The 18,152-nt window shown below is 35.4% G+C and overlaps 1 protein-coding gene across 1 annotated transcript; it reads left to right on the plus strand.

The window, feature by feature from the left end:
• Positions 1 to 3,906: 3,906 nt before the first annotated feature.
• Positions 3,907 to 17,816, plus strand: LOC118271100 (hemicentin-1). Its single transcript, XM_035586996.2, is given in 27 exon segments — positions 3,907 to 4,195; positions 5,709 to 5,944; positions 6,187 to 6,312; positions 7,068 to 7,157; positions 8,129 to 8,248; positions 8,691 to 8,856; positions 9,338 to 9,519; positions 9,623 to 9,704; positions 9,851 to 10,008; positions 10,275 to 10,443; positions 11,007 to 11,282; positions 11,855 to 11,924; positions 12,155 to 12,348; positions 12,499 to 12,642; positions 12,850 to 12,981; positions 13,083 to 13,152; positions 13,310 to 13,503; positions 13,612 to 13,749; positions 14,139 to 14,270; positions 14,527 to 14,639; positions 14,727 to 14,859; positions 14,862 to 14,959; positions 15,072 to 15,213; positions 15,550 to 16,208; positions 16,295 to 16,420; positions 16,862 to 17,060; positions 17,307 to 17,816. Coding segments are annotated over 27 exon segments (4,401 nt in total). The 5' UTR covers positions 3,907 to 3,966; the 3' UTR covers positions 17,330 to 17,816.
• Positions 17,817 to 18,152: the final 336 nt, after the last annotated feature.

The raw sequence follows: 18,152 nt of genomic DNA on the forward strand, positions 1-18,152 counted from the left end.
TACTTGAACAGGATATATTTAATGCTCACTTGGAACTAAATTAGCTATAAATATTAATAAAATCAATTGCAAATAATTTTATCATGTGCGTCATATTTTAATATACACTGCAGATATATTTACATACATAGAGGGAAAATTTTAATTAGGAAAACGAAACCACAAAAATATTATTTTCAATAGTAAAATAATTATATTTATGTGGACCTAATTATGTAGTTTAAGTTTTTAAACTGACATGGTCACTAACACTATTATTAGAACTTGAGACGGGATATTTACCATGTTTATTTATGTCGACGAATTTTCAGTTCATCCGTGATCATGGCGCTTGCAACAGTGCCGAAATATCGGACACTCATATAACTAATGATGTAGTTTTAATTTAAATTTTGTATGTGATGATTGCTTACCATCAGGTGATACGTCTGCTCGTTTACGGCGTGTCCCATAAAAAAAACTTGATGAAACCATTATTATAATGTTTTATTATAAAATCCTGCGTCTGTTTGTCTGGAGACCATATTATAATCATACATTAAGCTAGGCTGCTTGTAACAGTAGGGCTGATGCCTGATCCGGAGCTGCGGACTACCTAGCGGGTTTACCGGGGCTCCGGCTCGAAAAGCAGGAGAAGGAACAGGATGGTTTTTAGTCAGTAAGAGTCTGACACTCCCTCTCGCCTCGCCTAAGGCGGAAGAAGACATTGGATGATGTTCCCCCCTCAAAAAAATAAAATAAAAATAAAGGCTGCTTGTAAGCGAAACCCTCTAACAAGATAGTTAATCAGTTATGTCAGAACGCAGATCTACGCGATGTGTCTTCTATTGTGTCTCATATACCAACAGACAAGAGGATAAAAGCGACGAATAGACAAGGTCTGTAAAGTCAAAGTCAAATCATTTATTCCAATTAACCCATAATATACAGGGCTAATTTTAAAACACCAACAACCTCTTAGGTACGTATGTTACTAACATCATAAACAATAACTTTTGTTCTATGACTTTTCAATATTCAACATATTTTATTTCATCAGATTTTCATACAAAAATGAAACTTTAGATAGTTTTGAACTGTCGACAAGAATGTATGAAATAAAATTTACCAAGAAATTCACAATTTGCACCCAAGCAAAACCAGGATTGGCCTCTAGTTATAAGCACAACAATAATTATGATAATGTAAAATCAAAAGAGGAAAATTATTTTAATAACAAAGACAATCAATAGCATTATTATGAACAACAATTAGTTCCAATATTACTGGTACAAAACATAATAGATTATAATACCTACATTGTATTTATGTAAACAAGTATTTCAACTAGAACAATTTCGAAAAAAACAATATAGAAACTGCGAACTTATCACAGATTACGTCATCGCTTACTGAAAAAAAATATTTCAGAAAAGTATTTCGTATTTATTTTATGAGAGTACTCGTACAAAATTAATTAATATTACAATATTGTTAGTAGCTGATTAATTTCGCCGCTGGACTACAATGTTCCGGTGTTTTCATGGAAAACCATGAAAACACCGGAACATAGTAGATAAAAATCTACTTTAGATCCTGGTTTTCAGGCAGCAGTATGAGAGGATGTGATAAATGATATTTATTTCTGTAAGTAGGTTATAAAATAACACTTTTACACGTCAATATTTCAAATAACTAGATGAGGCCGGCATTTCCTATCCGACTACTCTGAGAAGAAATGCCGAAACAAACTCAGGGGTCATAGTCTATGTATGTATAATAATGTGAGAGAACCGTACGTTGATTCTGTTGTGGTATTTAGAGGAAAGAACCACAACAGTATGAGCGGACCTGTTCAGATGGCAATACAATCAGCTCAGCTAACGGCTGTTGTTGAATGATCCGACGAACAATATCAACCAAAAGAACATTTGGGTAGGTCTCGTAAATGCTCACACTGTCAGAATATAATTAACTAAAAGTGAAATGACTAAGCAAACTCTTTCACAGTGCTCAAACAACACAATTTTAAAAATAATATGTTAAAAAAATCTAATGATATTAATGTCCAGTATTATGTCAAATTGTATAAAAATATAACTATATGTTACAAACATGTCAATCATGTGGTGGGCTTGTCCCATTAAAAAAAATACTGTTAACAGCACAAAATAATAAGGGATTTTTTTGAGTCATGCACTGTGACTAAAGAATTAAACTAAACACAATCCAGTTCGTTTGCAATGACACGATAGACTGTTAGAGCTAATATGCACTCTCACCATCAAAGACGCTGGGGCTGCGATTCTGCTTTCGATAGCGCGTCAGACATATTTGCTACACGCTTAAAGCAATATGCGCAAAGCAATCAGCATGCGCGTCATCAACATCATCCTGAATGTATTGTTGTATTGTACTCGATGAGCGGTAAAGGTTTTCCGTATATAATTTGTCCATAGACTGCACGTGTAAAAGACTTGGCGCTATGCTCTAAACAATATCACCTTAGCTGCAGGTGAACAGCGTGAAAACCTTCGTATTATCATGTTATAAGTGTAGGAGAGCCATGCTTCGGCACGAATAAGCCGGCTCGACGAAGTGATACAACGGACTCACAGAAAACCGACGTGAAACGCTTGCGTTGTGTGAGTGAGGTTACCGGAGGCCCCATTACCCACTTCCCAATCTTGCGAATTCCCGATTCCTCAACAACCCTTAAATTCCTAAGCCCCAAAAGGCCGACAACGCACTTGTAACGCCTCTGGATAAGGGCGGTGGCGATTGCTTACTATCAGGTGATGCGTTCATTTAAAGTAGATGCAGATGGCAGCTTGTCGTACTACATGGAGGACTAAGGGAGAGGGGGAAAGGCGGGAGAATTTGGAAGATTTTCCCCCCTCAAAAAAATGGTACTTGATACACTTACCTACGAAATGAAAAATAAAATGCTTTAATAGTCGAAAGATAAATTGAGTATTTCTATTTGATTTGATTCTCAGATTTTATTGCATGGTCCATTACACCTATAATAAATAATAAACCTTATTATACGTGTATACCTTATTAGGTTAAGGTTAAAAGCTTATTATGTTCGTCACCAATGAAGTTCAACTGAACGAATATAAGTAACCTAGTGAACTTGAATGCGTCATAACAAATGAATTTATACTCAAGAACTCTTGTAATACGTCACCTTATTACATGCTTTCGTTACGTCAATCTATGGTTTAATTCCCGGATCGAGCAGTGTCATTGGATTTTTCAGTACTCTTTTTCTATAGGCATTAAACACTGTGATGACTCTTTTTGTCTTTTTACTTCAAACTGCCTCGTTAGTCATGTGGTCTCGGATTCTATTTCCGAGTCGGGCATAATATAGCTGGGCTTTTTTCGGTTATTAGAAAATTTCTCAGTTGTAGCACGGAGTCTGGAATTGTGCCCAGTATATGGCAATAGGCTCATTATATGGAATTTATAACACAAATGGTGAAAATTGGGTGTACATTGTGTAACGGCATTACGTGCCGTAATGTGCACCTCTGCCTACTATTTCGGGGATAAAAGACGTGATGTTTGTGTGTGTGTTGTTATCAGGGATTGAGTCGACCATAGACCAATGTGCGGGAGGTATCTAAGTTAAAGTCAAGAAATTTTACCCTTGCAGTACAGTTCCGCCAAATCCCGTATTTTGGATGTAACCACTATACACTAGTAGGTAATTTTTTACCCGGTTAGACAAAATTTACAAAGAGACTACTACTAATAATGATCAATACATTTAATTTAGTCGTATTTACATAATATTTTATATTATTGAAATGAATCAAGGTGCGGTCAGTTGCGAATAGTAAAAGGAAAAATAATAATATTTTCTGGAAATATACATGACACAGTAGCTATTGCTAGTATATATTACAGATCAGTAATTAGGCGCATCGCAGTGTCCGTCGTTCATTTCAACGGATCAGTCAATTATTTAGCTTAAAAATGTTGGGGCGGATTTATCCGCTGGCGGTGTTGTTAGTATTCGCTGATGTTGTTACGAAAGCATCATGCACAGAGAAAGGGAGTTTGACTTTTGTAATAGATGACACTCTCTCGATGACGGATGACATAAATCAAGTCAAAAGCAGCGTAAACCGGATCATGGATATCGTGTTCAATGAGAAGGCTAGCGTGATCAGCAACATGGTGCTCGTCACATTCAATGACCCAGGTATGTCCAAGTTAAAAAGCATTTTAGAAAATATGATCACATCGTATAACTTCAATATTTGGTGAGCTGCGGACCACCTAGTTTACTCCGGCTAGAAAAGCAAGAGTATGAACGGGGTAGTTTTTAATATAGTAAATTGTTATTTTGGAATGGAATTGAAGCAAAAAGAGGAATCTGAATGAATTTAAGTGTGGGAGGGCCATGCTTCTGCTGGTTCAACCGAAGTGATACCACGGCCTACCAAAAAACGACGTGAAACGCATGCGTTGTGTTTCGTTAGTCAGGTTACTAGAGGCCCGCTTTCTCAATCTTCCCAATCCCCGATTCCCCAACAACCTTTAAAATTCCTTACCTCCAAAAGGCCTGCAAGACACTGGTGAATCCTCTGGGGCTTCTTTCTTCAACTTCCTTTCTTTCGGAGTCCATGGGCGGCGGCAATTGCTTACCATCTGGTGATCCGTCTGCTCGTTTACCAGGTTATACTATAAAAAAAACCTAACAAAAACCTGATTAGATCTTCATGTTCCTTATAACGTTACTGCGGTTTAGGGTCTACACGGCAGTATTGAACTAGAGCCTCTTTCTGAAGAGAATATGGACTCTATTGTATTTTAAATATAACAGCCAAGTCCGTAATATTCCTAGACAACCTATAACATTACAGCTCTTCTGTGATCAAGGAATATGGAGCTGTGCATATAGAATTTAATACAGAAGAATCCGTTTATTATGACTCCGCCTATATTGACCAACCGGTTATTATAACGTAATTGCATGACGAAGTTTGGTTTTCATATAAAATTCTTTATAAAAAAGTCGGATATATTGACTTCCCTTACAGTGACATGCCGCTTTATATGACCTATTTTTAATAAATTATGTCCGGTTATAATGACCGGCACGATTCTTTACCTTCAATAATGTTCGTTATTAATTCCCGACGACGTTCGGCACGTGCCTACCGCGGAAGAGGCATTAAAAGCTGCAGAATTATTGTCACGATTTGTCCACAGCAATATTGAAAATGATAATTTGACCATAGCTATGTCTTCTATACACAATAGTGTGAGAGTCTGTTTTTACAATAAAATGAAGAAACAAAAGCAGACAAAAATTACAGATTACTTACAATAAAAAATACACTTGTATGTGTTATTATAATAATCTGCTGATTACGTGCAATTTTGGATTTAATATGGTCTTACACATATGCAAATATACTATGTTTCTGTATTAAAATACTTAATACATACATATTTACATAAAAAGGATTTTCATTTATACATAACGCTTTGTATGACGTCCGCTTATTATGACGTGTTTGTCAATTCCTTTCGATGTCATTATAAACGGATTCTACTGTACTTGATTAATTTAATTATTTATTTTGTTTGTTTTTTTTCTTTGAAATATTCAGTTGTACTATGCTTGTGTGGACTAGTAATACTTGTGGTTTCATTTAAGTCATATGAATGATCTCCATATTGTACCTATATTTAATCATTTATTCTAGATGCACATCTGAGAACGGCGACTAACAATCGTAACGAATTTAACCGAGCATTGGCAGCGGTTTACGTTCACAACAATCGTAACTATGACTGCCGAGAATATTCTATGAAAGGATTGATTCTTGCTTTGGAAAGCAGTAGCCGTCACTCCCACTTATACGTGTTCACCGATGCTACAGCCAAAGATTATGATAAAGCTAACATTGTCAAAGAATTGTGTCAGAAAAAGCAAGCTCAGGTACTGAATAAAATAATTATTATGTTTATCATCAAATAATATTACACACTTGACGTATTATTAGTAATTACAAAAAACCTTTCTTTAAATTACATATTTTTACACTAAGATTTTCTCGAGCTACACCTAAAAACTATTTTTTTTATTATGTGCGTGATTCATTTTAAATTTAAATAATTTTTTTCTAAACATCTATATCTAAATGAATTATCATTTTTAATTATTCTTATATCTATTTTCAGATTTCTTTTGTGATAACCGGCCGTTGTACCTGGCATTACCCAGATGAAATTATGCATTATTATTATGATATAGCCCAGGCGTGTTCCGGCCTGGCATATGAAGTAGACAAAAATGCAGTTTCAGATGTAAGCAAGTTTTCAGTTGTAACATTAGCGATACAATAACATATATATAACGTCACGCCTTTTAATCTCCGAAGGGGTAGGCAGAGGTGCACATTATGGCACATAATGCCAATGTACACCCACATTTCACACTTTATGTTGTAAGTCCCATGTAATAAGGGGTGAGCCTATTGCCATATACCGGGCACATTTCCAGACTACCACTGAGAAATTTTCGAAAAACCGAAAAAAGCCCAGTAATGCTTCGCTCGACCCGGGAATCGAACCCGAGACCCCTTGCCGGCAGTCGCACTTGCAACCACTCGGCCAACGAGGCAGTCTAACATTCGCGAATGACTTGAAAATAATATTTCATACTTAAAAACCACTAACGTGAATGCCTGTACATGATATACAATACTTGTTCCAGCACACCATGGGTTAATAATCTTATATCGATGTATCATCATGCCTTTTATCCTTGAAGGGGTGGGCAGAGGCACACACTTTTCACGGTTTGTGTTATAAGTCCCATGTAGTAGGGGGTGAGCCTATTGCCATATACTGCGTGCTGAGATTTTTTTTCAATAAGTTCAATCAGTTTCAATAAGTTATATGCTATGACACTGCTCTCAACCAATCCATTCAAAATAAGGATATAATAAGCCACCACGATGCTTAACAACGTGGGAGAATAATGATTTGTTAAATTAGTATACGTTTTTTGAAGAACATCCAATTATTTTTGTCTGATTTACTTCTGCTTTGTGTTCTAGATACTCAAACCAATAACCGATATTATAAGTGGCGAAAAGATTCTAATTACTTCAACGACTATTCCAGCCAATGTTTATAAAGATATCCCGGTAAGTGTTTCTTATAATAATTAATTTTTAATTTAATGCCATTATTATATGAAAAGTATCACTATCCAACCATCAACAGCCTATCAGTGGCCACTGCAGACCAAAGCCTCATCTCGCATGGAGAAGGTTTGAGCATTAATCACCACGATTGCTCAATGCGGGTTATATAAAAGTATACAAAGTTTTCTACGTACAAAATGTAGTTAGAAGTGACGTCATGCGATATTTGAAATCAATATATCTACGAAATTATTTGTTATAGTATGATAACAATATATTATGTGTCTAATGTTTTAAAATCTACAAGACGGACATTAAAATAAAAATTAGTTATCTACCCTATTCTATTTTAAGAAAGAACCAAACATAAAAATGGATAATTTAATTTTTTTTCTTAATTTTAGTTGTAAGTTAGTTTTTATTCCTTTTTAGGTATTTTTACGTTGTAAATAATGTGTAATCAAAAGCAAGAAACTTCATAGGAAACTCTTTACCAATCAGAACACTTAAAAAGTACTCGCCATGTTTATATTTATAAATGAAAAGAATATCTCAAACTCACTTTTACCTAATAAATAAAAGAAAACATAAAATCTAAAATAATAAGTAAATCTTTATATATATAATTCTTCTGTAAGTGTATATGTCACTGAACTTCTCTTAAACGACTGGACCGATTTTGATGAAATTTTTCACAATTTTGTTCGCTGTTCAATGTTTTTTTAATAAATTTTTAATTTATCAGTAGTTGTTGATTTTGGAATGTTTTACATTGGATCCGACAGACGGCGCTACCATCGCAGTGTCAAATATTAATGACGTTAGATATTGTCATAACATTTGAATAACAATTTTCATCAAAAAGGTCCAGAATGTTTTAGCTTATTAAAAAAAAATCTAATTAAAGACGTGTAGACAGGACAACGTCTGTCGGGTCCGCTAGTATCATATAATTCTTCTTTCTCTTTCAGTTCGATGTAGATGACCAAACCGAATACGTCATTGTTTCCGTATCGGGTAAGGACGTGTACCTGAGAGTAACTGGACCCAACGCTAGACAAGAGAACTTAATGTGGAATGCCAATGGCAAAGTGAGTATCACAAAGTGTAATTAATCTACTTAAACAGATGTTTCTCCCACAATAACTGAATTTGTCTACACGGTTGGCGTGGTGGCTGGGCAACCGCCTACCGCGTAACGTGTAGCGGGTTCGATTCCCGCAAGGAGCAACTCTTTGTGTGATCCACAAGTTGTTGTTTCGGGTCTGGGTGTCATGTGTTTGTGAACTTAAATTGTTTGTAAATGCACCCACGTCACAGGAGAAAATCCTAGTGTGGGGCAACGTTTTCTTTTTTAAAGTAAAAAAATAAACAACTACCAGATACCTCATTAATAAGCTCGTAGCCATATTCTTGATTTTCTCTATTATCCCTATGTTTGATCAAATTCCTACTTCCTTTAATAGCTGTAATGGGATATAAAATGCTATGATAACTTCCTACAAAAGTTAATAAAACACTTGATTGTTTTAGGTGGTGAAGTTGGTCAACGTACAGTCGGGCAAGTACACTGCTACCGTGAGAGGTGCATCGCAGACATCCGTCGTCATAGTGGGCAGGTCTGATTTCCTCTTCAATCATGGTTTCTCGGTGCTGAAGCCCAAGTCACTCAGCGACACGTCTCTCCAACCAATCGCCAGTGAGTATTTTTACATCCTATTTTATTAATTTATTTATTGAATCTTTAATGTACACAATACAATTCAATAATGGTACATAATGCGACCTTAATGCCGTATGGCATTTTCTACCAGTCAACTTTTTCTAATACATGACTGATTTCCATCTAAAGCCATAATTAGACAAACAGTTTGATGCTATATTCACAATCTTCTTTTTATGTTTCAAATATTATTTTGACTCTGGGAGACCGGTACTTACAAATTAGCAATATATCTTGCTTACCAACATAGGTTTCCCCAAGAGCTCATCTTTGTGGGTGGTTGACTTCCTTACACCGCCAAGCTAAACTAATAATTTATCATTATATATTACTGATAGACTAATTAGATTTTTAACTTTCACACACGTCTTTTATATCTTCACATACACAATCAGTTTCATTTTTTATTCATTATCATTATCATGACTAAAATTATAATATTACTTTATTATTTCAGATACAAATGTCCACCTGTCAGTATTAGTTACTGATAAACGCCAAACAGTGGAAATATTAAGTGCGCGGATCTTAGGAATGGACGAAAATCCGATTAGACCAGATCTTCCTTTGACCAAAATTTCTAAAGATTTTTACGTTACACCAGCTTTAGTTACTCCCACAGATAGGTTTAAAGTGGAAGTAAGTATTAGTTACAGAACATTTGTTATTGTAAATGAAATCCGTAAGAACTATTTGATTGTTTACCAACAAAGGTATAATGCAATAAATATTTTTATTTTAGGTGATTGGGAGAGTGAGAGCAACGGGTCGCACTATAAAGCGTATCGCGAAGATTCCCATCACGCCCCAGGAACCACCAATAAGTAAGTTTATTTATTAACTTCCAACCACATCTTCATCCACAGACAGATATTTTTATTAAACAAAAAAAATATCATTAACTTGTAAACATTTTTGATGTTTTAAATTCTGGCTTTTGTTACTAAACGATCTTCCAACTTATTTCCAGAATTACCCGACAAACAAGTCCCCAAGCCGGTGATATCTGAGGGCAGAGAAACAACAGTAGAATACAATAGTTCGTTGAAATTAACTTGCAAAGTGACCGCATTCCCTGAGCCTAAAATATCTTGGTATAATAAAAAGGGACAACAAATCGATTCTAAAGTAAGTGATCAATTGTATTATATTGTCTAGTTATTTGTATATTTTATCTGAATGTACTAAAATCGTAATCTAGTAAAAAAAGAATCACCTTAGATGGGCCCAGTAGGGCTCGAAAAGCAGGTGTAGAAACGGGGTGGTTTTTAGTCAATAAGAGTCTGACACTCCCTCTCGCCTCACCTATGGCAAGAAAAGTCATTAGATATTTTCCCCCCTTAAAATAAGTAAGAAAAGAACAAGAAAATAATACGATGTTAATAAACTTTCAGAGTTCAATGGTTGAATACCCGTATGATTACATAAGTTATCTGGAGACGCCTGTCACAAAACAAGATACGACATATACTTGCATAGCAGTGAATGATATGGGAAGTAATGGAGCTTCAATTAAAGTCAAAGTAAAAGACGCTTTCACTGTAGTTAATAATGTCAGTCCAAGTAAGTAACAAAAATATTTGTGTATATCATTGTTTTCTTGTTTGTCTTCCTTTATTCAATTCGTCAGTAAATGGTGCATAGTATATTATATACCCAGTAGAGAATCAGGCGTTACTTTGCGGAAATCTATGCTATACTAACAATATAATTGATTTTTAGTTTTAGCTTATAGATGTATTTTTTAACATACGTTATACAGCGCCGCCCTCCACGCATGCAGCAGAGGTGTAACATAAAAACACAGAAATGATATGTGTTTCGCTCCTCCACGGAACATCTTCAAGAGTTGACTAGACGACAGTTCGAATCGAGGGCGATTGAGGGCGAGAGAGGCTTCGTACATACATCTATAAGCGGAATTAAAACTAAAAATCTATTATAATGCTAGTGTATTACTATACTAGCATAGTCTATTGTTGTGTCCAGTCCGTCTCATACTAGTTCTAGTAATAATTTTAACAGTAGATAATTATCACTCAAAATTAAATAAATCAATAAAAAACATTAGGTACTTAAAACTACAGAATGAGAAAGATCACTAAAACAAATATTATTTGCGACAGAGGTGAACATGGAATACGGCAAACCGGGAACTCTCAAATGTGACATCAAATCGCGACTCCCCATGGACATCCGTTGGTACTATATGGATGAACTAACTGGAATAAAGAAGGAAGTAACTAATTCTCACGAGATCACAATGTCAGCAGACAAAACCGGACTAACAATAAAGAAAGTAGATTTGAATTCAGCTGGAAAATATATCTGTATCGCTTCTCTAGTAAACGACAGGAATGTAAGAAAGCAATTGACTCAACGAGTTGAAGTAACTGGTATAGGTAAATATATTAGTTTATTTTTAAATCTTATTAAATAGTTGGTCTCATCTTCATCAACTTCATCATCAGCCGAGAGACGTCCACTGTTAAACAAAGGCCTCCTCCTTAGTCCTCCCCGTAGAACGACAAGCTGCTTGCATTTCTTCTCCTCTAATAACATCTTCTGATTTGTTTCGTTGCGGGATCCAAGACAGTTATTCATTTCCCTGGGACGCGCCGGACTTCAGTGTTCCGGTGTTTTCATGTTTGTATCTATTGTAGATCCTGGCTTACAGGAGTTGCAGTGGTATGGGAGGTTGTGACGGGCTTGTCCCATTAAAAAAAACTGCTTGCATCCACTGGTTCCCCATTACTTTGACGATATCGTTGATCCACCTAGTGGGAGGTCTGCTCACGTTACGTCTTCCGGTCTCTCCCATCCCACTCGATCATCCCCCTGGCCTAGCAGCCATCAGCCCTTCGATCGACGTGGCCTGCTCATTGTCATTGTGTCCCCTAAATAGACCAGCTTCGTTTGTTGTTACTACAAAATGTCCAATTCCAACACGTCTTATTGTTATAATTATTTTCAGCTGCACCGAAAATACAAATGCCAGCCAACGTAAAAGCGGTCAAGGGTAAAGCTGTCACATTGGAATGCAAGTAAGTGGAAATATAACACGTCACCTTTAAATTAAATTATTAGCTTTAGTTAAATTCTATTTACATTTTACTATTTACTTCCAAACTCATTCTGATTGTTATCCAAAACCTCCTTGCCTTTAACAAGATCTGGTAAAGCCACGATTTGAAATGGCATCCATCACCAAAGTTTAAAACACATTCCTTGTTCTAAATTAATTCATCAATGTATTTGTTATTTCTTTGTGCAGAGTAAGTGGTGTACCAAAACCGACCATTAAATGGCAGTTTAGAGGCAAATCTGGTTCCAAATTTGTACCACTGGCTGAGACTGGAAGCGTGCTACGTATCAATAATGTAGAAGCCAAACACGATGGTCAATACAAGTGTGTGGCAGAAAATGCATTAGCCAAGGATGAGAAGGTTACAACATTAATCGTTCAAGGTAAGCGTTTTCTAACCTTATATGGTACATATTATTTCTTTATTTTATATTTGTAAAAGTTTCAGCAAGTTTTATTTCAAAAAAATCTAACAGAATGTCACATATTCAAAATATCAATAAAAAATATACAAGACCATTATTTCTTTACAGAAACACCAAAGATAGTATCCAGACCAACTACTACGTATCAAAGTACTGAAGGAGACGCTATTTTGAAGATACCATGTGTCGCCGTTGGAGACCCAAAACCAACTATCACCTGGAAAATGGATGGTCGGCCCATTGCAGTGCCAAGTAAGAAACTATATTCGTGACATTCTTATATGGCATTTAACAAGTTTATGATGATGCATTCAATCGGAATGTAGAGCAGTAATAATAGATTTGCGTCCAAGTTTACTCTTGACTTTATACCAAAATCAATCTTATAGTACTTTGCAAACACCGAACGCAGAAAAAAGTTAAAGCAGAGTAATTAAAGCATAAATTGATTCGTTTCAGGTTCCAAGTATGTGGTAGAAGATGGGGCACTTATAATTAAATATCCGACAGTAACAGATACCAAATCGTACGAATGTGTAGCTACAAATGAGGCCGGCTCAGTATCCACGACATTCAAAACTTTCATACGACGTGAGTATTTTAAAGTGGTGCATGTTTTAATTATTTTATGTACATATAATGAAAATTACTATTATTCGCAATAATACTGAAATGAAATTTTGGTTTTACAGAGAAACCACAAGTTGCAGGTGTTGCTACTAAGAAGGTCTACCTCGGGATGCCCGTTGATATCGAATGCAAGTGGGTATTTAGTTGTTGATATTAACATTATGTAATAAAAATAAAAGAAAAACACACTGTATTCAATATTGTTATAATACAAAACTAGGTTAGCAAGAAACTAACTAATTCACTCTCTTCAGATGCTATTAAGTATTTTATTTGTTCTCAATTGCAGGATTGTCAAGGGTTGGCCGAAACCGAACATAAGATGGTTCGTGAATAACTCGGGAAAACAATTTGTGCCAATCGCCGGAACGCTAGACGTGATGCATATTGCGAAGGCTGAGAACAAACACACAGGTCGCTACAAGTGTGTGGCACAGAACGAAGCTGGCACGGCCGAACACATCACTAGTCTTACTGTGGAATGTAAGTTCATCACATCAAAAATAGTAATACCTTTCCAAAAATTAATAAATGTATTAAAAAACTTTAAATCTCTATTCAGATCTAATTGTTAAATTGTTTTGTTAACAGCACGACCAGAAATCGTGACAAAGCCTAAACCAGTAGAAGCCATAGAAGGCGATCTAGCAATAAAGATACCTTGCGATGTGGTAGGCGTTCCACGACCTGTTATCACATGGAAACTCAAAGGAGCTGTCATCAAACCCAGTAAGTGTTAGACGCAATGACAGTTTAATCCCATAAAAATAAGGACAAATTTTTTCACGCCCAAAATGTAATACGAATATGTATAAAACAAATTACTACACCAACACTTCTACCGCAATATTTTCCACTTATTTTTCTATGGTATAAGCAGGTAAACAAGCAGACGGATCACCTGATGGTAAGCAATCGCCGCCGCCCGTGGATACCCGAAACACCGGAGGCGTTACAAGTGCGTTGCCGAGCTAACACTAGGAATTTAAGGATTACTGTGGTTTGGGAAGGGCCTGCAGTAACCTCACTTACACAACGAAATACAACTTCCCACATAATGATAATGATGTTTGATAATAATAGAAACATCAATTTAAGACTTTTCCTTTTGTTTTCAGATTCAAAATATTCGTTTGACAACGGATCCTTGGTTATCCAGAAACCGAATAAAAGTGATGTTGCAAAATACACATGTGAAGCTAATAACTATCTTGGGTCAGCCAGCTCCACGACCGACCTTACATTTGAAAGTAAGGATTTCTCTATTATTTATCTTGCACACGAAACAACAAATATAGTAGTATTACATCTCACAACAATAAATCAATATTGGATGTAATAGTCGTTAAAAATACTGTTTAAATATTATGTATTAAAGTAGTTAATGCCTTTTCTACAAAGCGTCAATGCAAAAGAGTGGAGAAACGAACATAAAATTAAGCATTAGTCTCTTATATTCCATATTTATTTGCCATAAATAAATTATTATTATTTTATTTTATACAGAACGACCCAGCACCTTCGGAACAAAACATTTCGTGTACCTATTATATGGTGAAAATAAGAATATCGAATGTGAGGCGTATCGATCTAAATCTCAAACGCTTAAATGGTTCGATGTAAGTATATTCCAACATTTGCTACTCGAAAATCAGGCCAATTCTTTTCATCTAAAAATCTTCAATAATTTTTTTTTGCTTCCATAGAATGAAGGAGAGTTGAATAAAAAATCCATTCAAATAACTAAAGCATCAGTTTCAAATGACGGCAACTACACATGCCACGTGAGTGACAAGCAGGGACACACAGAAACACACACATACATCGTGAATGTGGGCGGTCCACCAAACTATTGGCAGATAATCCTCTCAATGATTGGCGCGGTGAAATACAAGAAATCCAATCTAACTGCGATAGTGACGCAAAACCACAAGCTACAGTAAGTTCCCAGCACATTACTCTTAGAATAAAAACATACATACGCGATGTTTATTGTAGCTATTTCCATCAACACTTACTATGAGACTAAAACCGACTTAAACAATTTTTAGGTTCAATGGAAATACAATGGTAAAGTGATACCTGATAGAGATGTGCAGGATCTAGGAGTCATCTACAAATGGGGTCATTATACTTGCAACGTCTCTAATCCACACGGCTTTGTATTGAAAGAGTTTGACGTAAAGTCTTCTGGTAAGTGTGACTTACTTACTCAATTATTAAGTTAGTTGTTTACATAAGACAGTTTATCATAAGCCCCTTTACTCGTATTTCTATAAGTTATCCAAACAAGTTGTATTACTTAAGTTATTCAAACTGTTCACACTGTCAAGCTTTCTTGGGTTACACTAATTTTTGTTTTTAGATATGTATTTGTATTGGTTTGGTACATCAATTAATTTTCAGGTGGCAAAAGTTGGTTTGGTCTGGTGGTCAGGTTCATACCTATATTGTGTGTTTGCTACGGCTGTAGCTGGGTCATATTTTTATTATAAGCAATTTTTTAACAATTTTTTATCTTTATTACAGTGTGCTTGATACCCAAAAACTTGAAAGACGCCGAGTATATGCCCCTCGTACTTGACAACAGTGGTGCTTGGCCTACATGGGAGACCACTAAATATTTCTCAGTAGTAGAACAAGAAGAAATAATTACACTGTCTTGTCCAAACCATAAAGATGCTTCGAACTCCTTCAAAAAGTTCCCATCGAAGACCAAACTAAAAGCATATTGTAACAAAGAAGATGTATTTATGGTAGACGGAAAAATGTATAAACTGTCTGATCTGCAGTGCACACAAGGAGTTCGACCTAGCGTTGCCAAAAAGAACGCTAAGTGCTTAAAAGGCAATTCTGAATTAATAAAAGTTGGATACAACATTGGTGGTTTCTTGGAATCTTATGAAGTCTGCTTTGACAACGATGTACGAATGCCACGATACATTCGCAACATCGTAACAGCAAAGAATGATAAGCTCAGTACTACAGACGTCTGGCGCACCTACCCTGGTATTGATAAAGGTCATAATGAGAAGGCGTTTACTTGTAAAAATAAACTGTCATCCTGCTGTTACGCAAAATCACAGCTGGTGGAGGCCAAAGACTTCAAATATGCTGCTGAGATGAACACTACATTTATCGATCCTCTGAATGTAGTTCCAGCCTGGCGCCCTTGTAGTGCTTCTCAGGTAAAGCTAAATTTAACTTACCATCAGAGTAACCCTATAATATGTATAAATGTATTTTGATCACTAATTAATGATATTATTTTTAGACGTCATGGGCATCTATTAACAAAATGGTAAGAGAGCAGGCGTTCTACGATGAATTTGTCGTCTGGTCTGGAACTGACACATGGCAGAAGAAGAATGGCGCTGTTATACCACGATATTTATGGAAAGTATGTTGTTTTGCATCTGAATACTTACTGTTACTTTGGGTACATTTGTCTTTAGAAAACGCCCCAAATGTGTGGGCAAATAGAGATAATGACGGGGTGTAAAAATCTATTTACTCCGAGTTAGGTACCTAATTAAAAAATATTAGTCATGTACCTATTTTTTTACTTTGTCATATTATAAAATAACAATACCTACTTAGATAAAACGAATCAAAATTTAAAAGAGGCGGCAAATACGTCATTTCTAAAATAAAATGTACCTAGAAATGCTGTCACGCGATATTTTAAATCGACATAATATCTTCTTGTTTGAATATAAAAGTTGAAATAAAAAAGATGTGTCTAACATTTTGAAATAATCTACAAGACGGACATTAAAATGAAATTTTGTCATCTATTTACCCTATTCTTAGTTTATTCATTTACGTTTGAATATTTCAGGTAATTCGTTTTGATGATGATGAAATTTATGCTATCGTCCACGTGAATGATCGTGCACCAACAGACTCGGATATTAAATGTAAAAACGTCTGTAACAGTGAATCTGAACCATGGTTCAAAGTCAGTGACAAGTACACGTACTGCTGTTCACTGCCAGATTTCTTAAAGGCATTCGATTATCGTGACACTGATATTGGAGGCAAGTATCGACATATTTTGTAAAATTAAAAATCTGTTTTAAAATATTTGTAAAGCTATTAGATTTACTAAACCTAAGGTTTTACTAAAAACAAATAGAACAAAACGAATCAATACATTTTATTAAAGTTAAATTAAAAATGAAGGGGGAATTCAACAGGGCACTATATTGGGTCCATTTTTTTTTTGTAAGGTGTAAACATGTTTCATATAGCAAAACTAACTTATATATTATGTTGTTTTTCAGGACCGCTTAGCGATGCAGATTAAATTACTTTATTCGCTGTGAAGCTGTGGTAGATTTCCCGATATAATATCACTACATAGTATTAAACAAAGTCGCTTTCTCTGACCCTATTTCCCCTTGTATGCTTAAATCTATAAAACTACGCTACGGATTTTGATGCGGTATTTTTTAATAGATAGAGTGATTCAAGAGGAAAATGTATATGTGTAATACATGCATAATATATCACCATTGCACCCATAGGAAGCTGGGGCGGGTTGCTAGTAATCATTAAAATATTACTTGTTAAACTAAGGAAATAAAGTTTTTAACCTTTTGATACCTCAGTCCCGACTCTGTGACAGAACAACAAATATAATTGAATTACGAGTACAACGAAATTATGTACGTATTATTATGTCAACTCAATACATTGCACACCTTTAGTAATTAAATGGCAAAATAAATCGACATAGATCATGTTACAATTTTTTGCACTATTATAATAAATAAAAAATCCCAATAAATATATATTTTCTTTTTATTTTTACTCCGACTTCAAAAAATAAGAACTTGTTATAGTTCAGAAGATGTTTTTGGATTACTCCTCTACCTACTTGTTTACTGACTCAAAACCACCCCCTTTCTACACCTGCTTCGAGATTTAAGGTTTATACAGTATTTAGGGAAAACCATCATTTAATAAGATGTGAAGGAATGAAATACATAATAAATATTATAATAGACACAGCGCCTTTTATTCCCGAAGGGGTAAGCAGAGGTGCACGTTACGGCACGTAATGCAGCTATACACTTTTCATCATTTGTGTTATAAGTCCCATGTAATAGGGGGTGAGCCTATTGCCA

This window comes from Spodoptera frugiperda, chromosome 9 (assembly GCF_023101765.2).
Source record: "Spodoptera frugiperda isolate SF20-4 chromosome 9, AGI-APGP_CSIRO_Sfru_2.0, whole genome shotgun sequence".
Lineage (NCBI taxonomy): Eukaryota > Metazoa > Arthropoda > Insecta > Lepidoptera > Noctuidae > Spodoptera > Spodoptera frugiperda.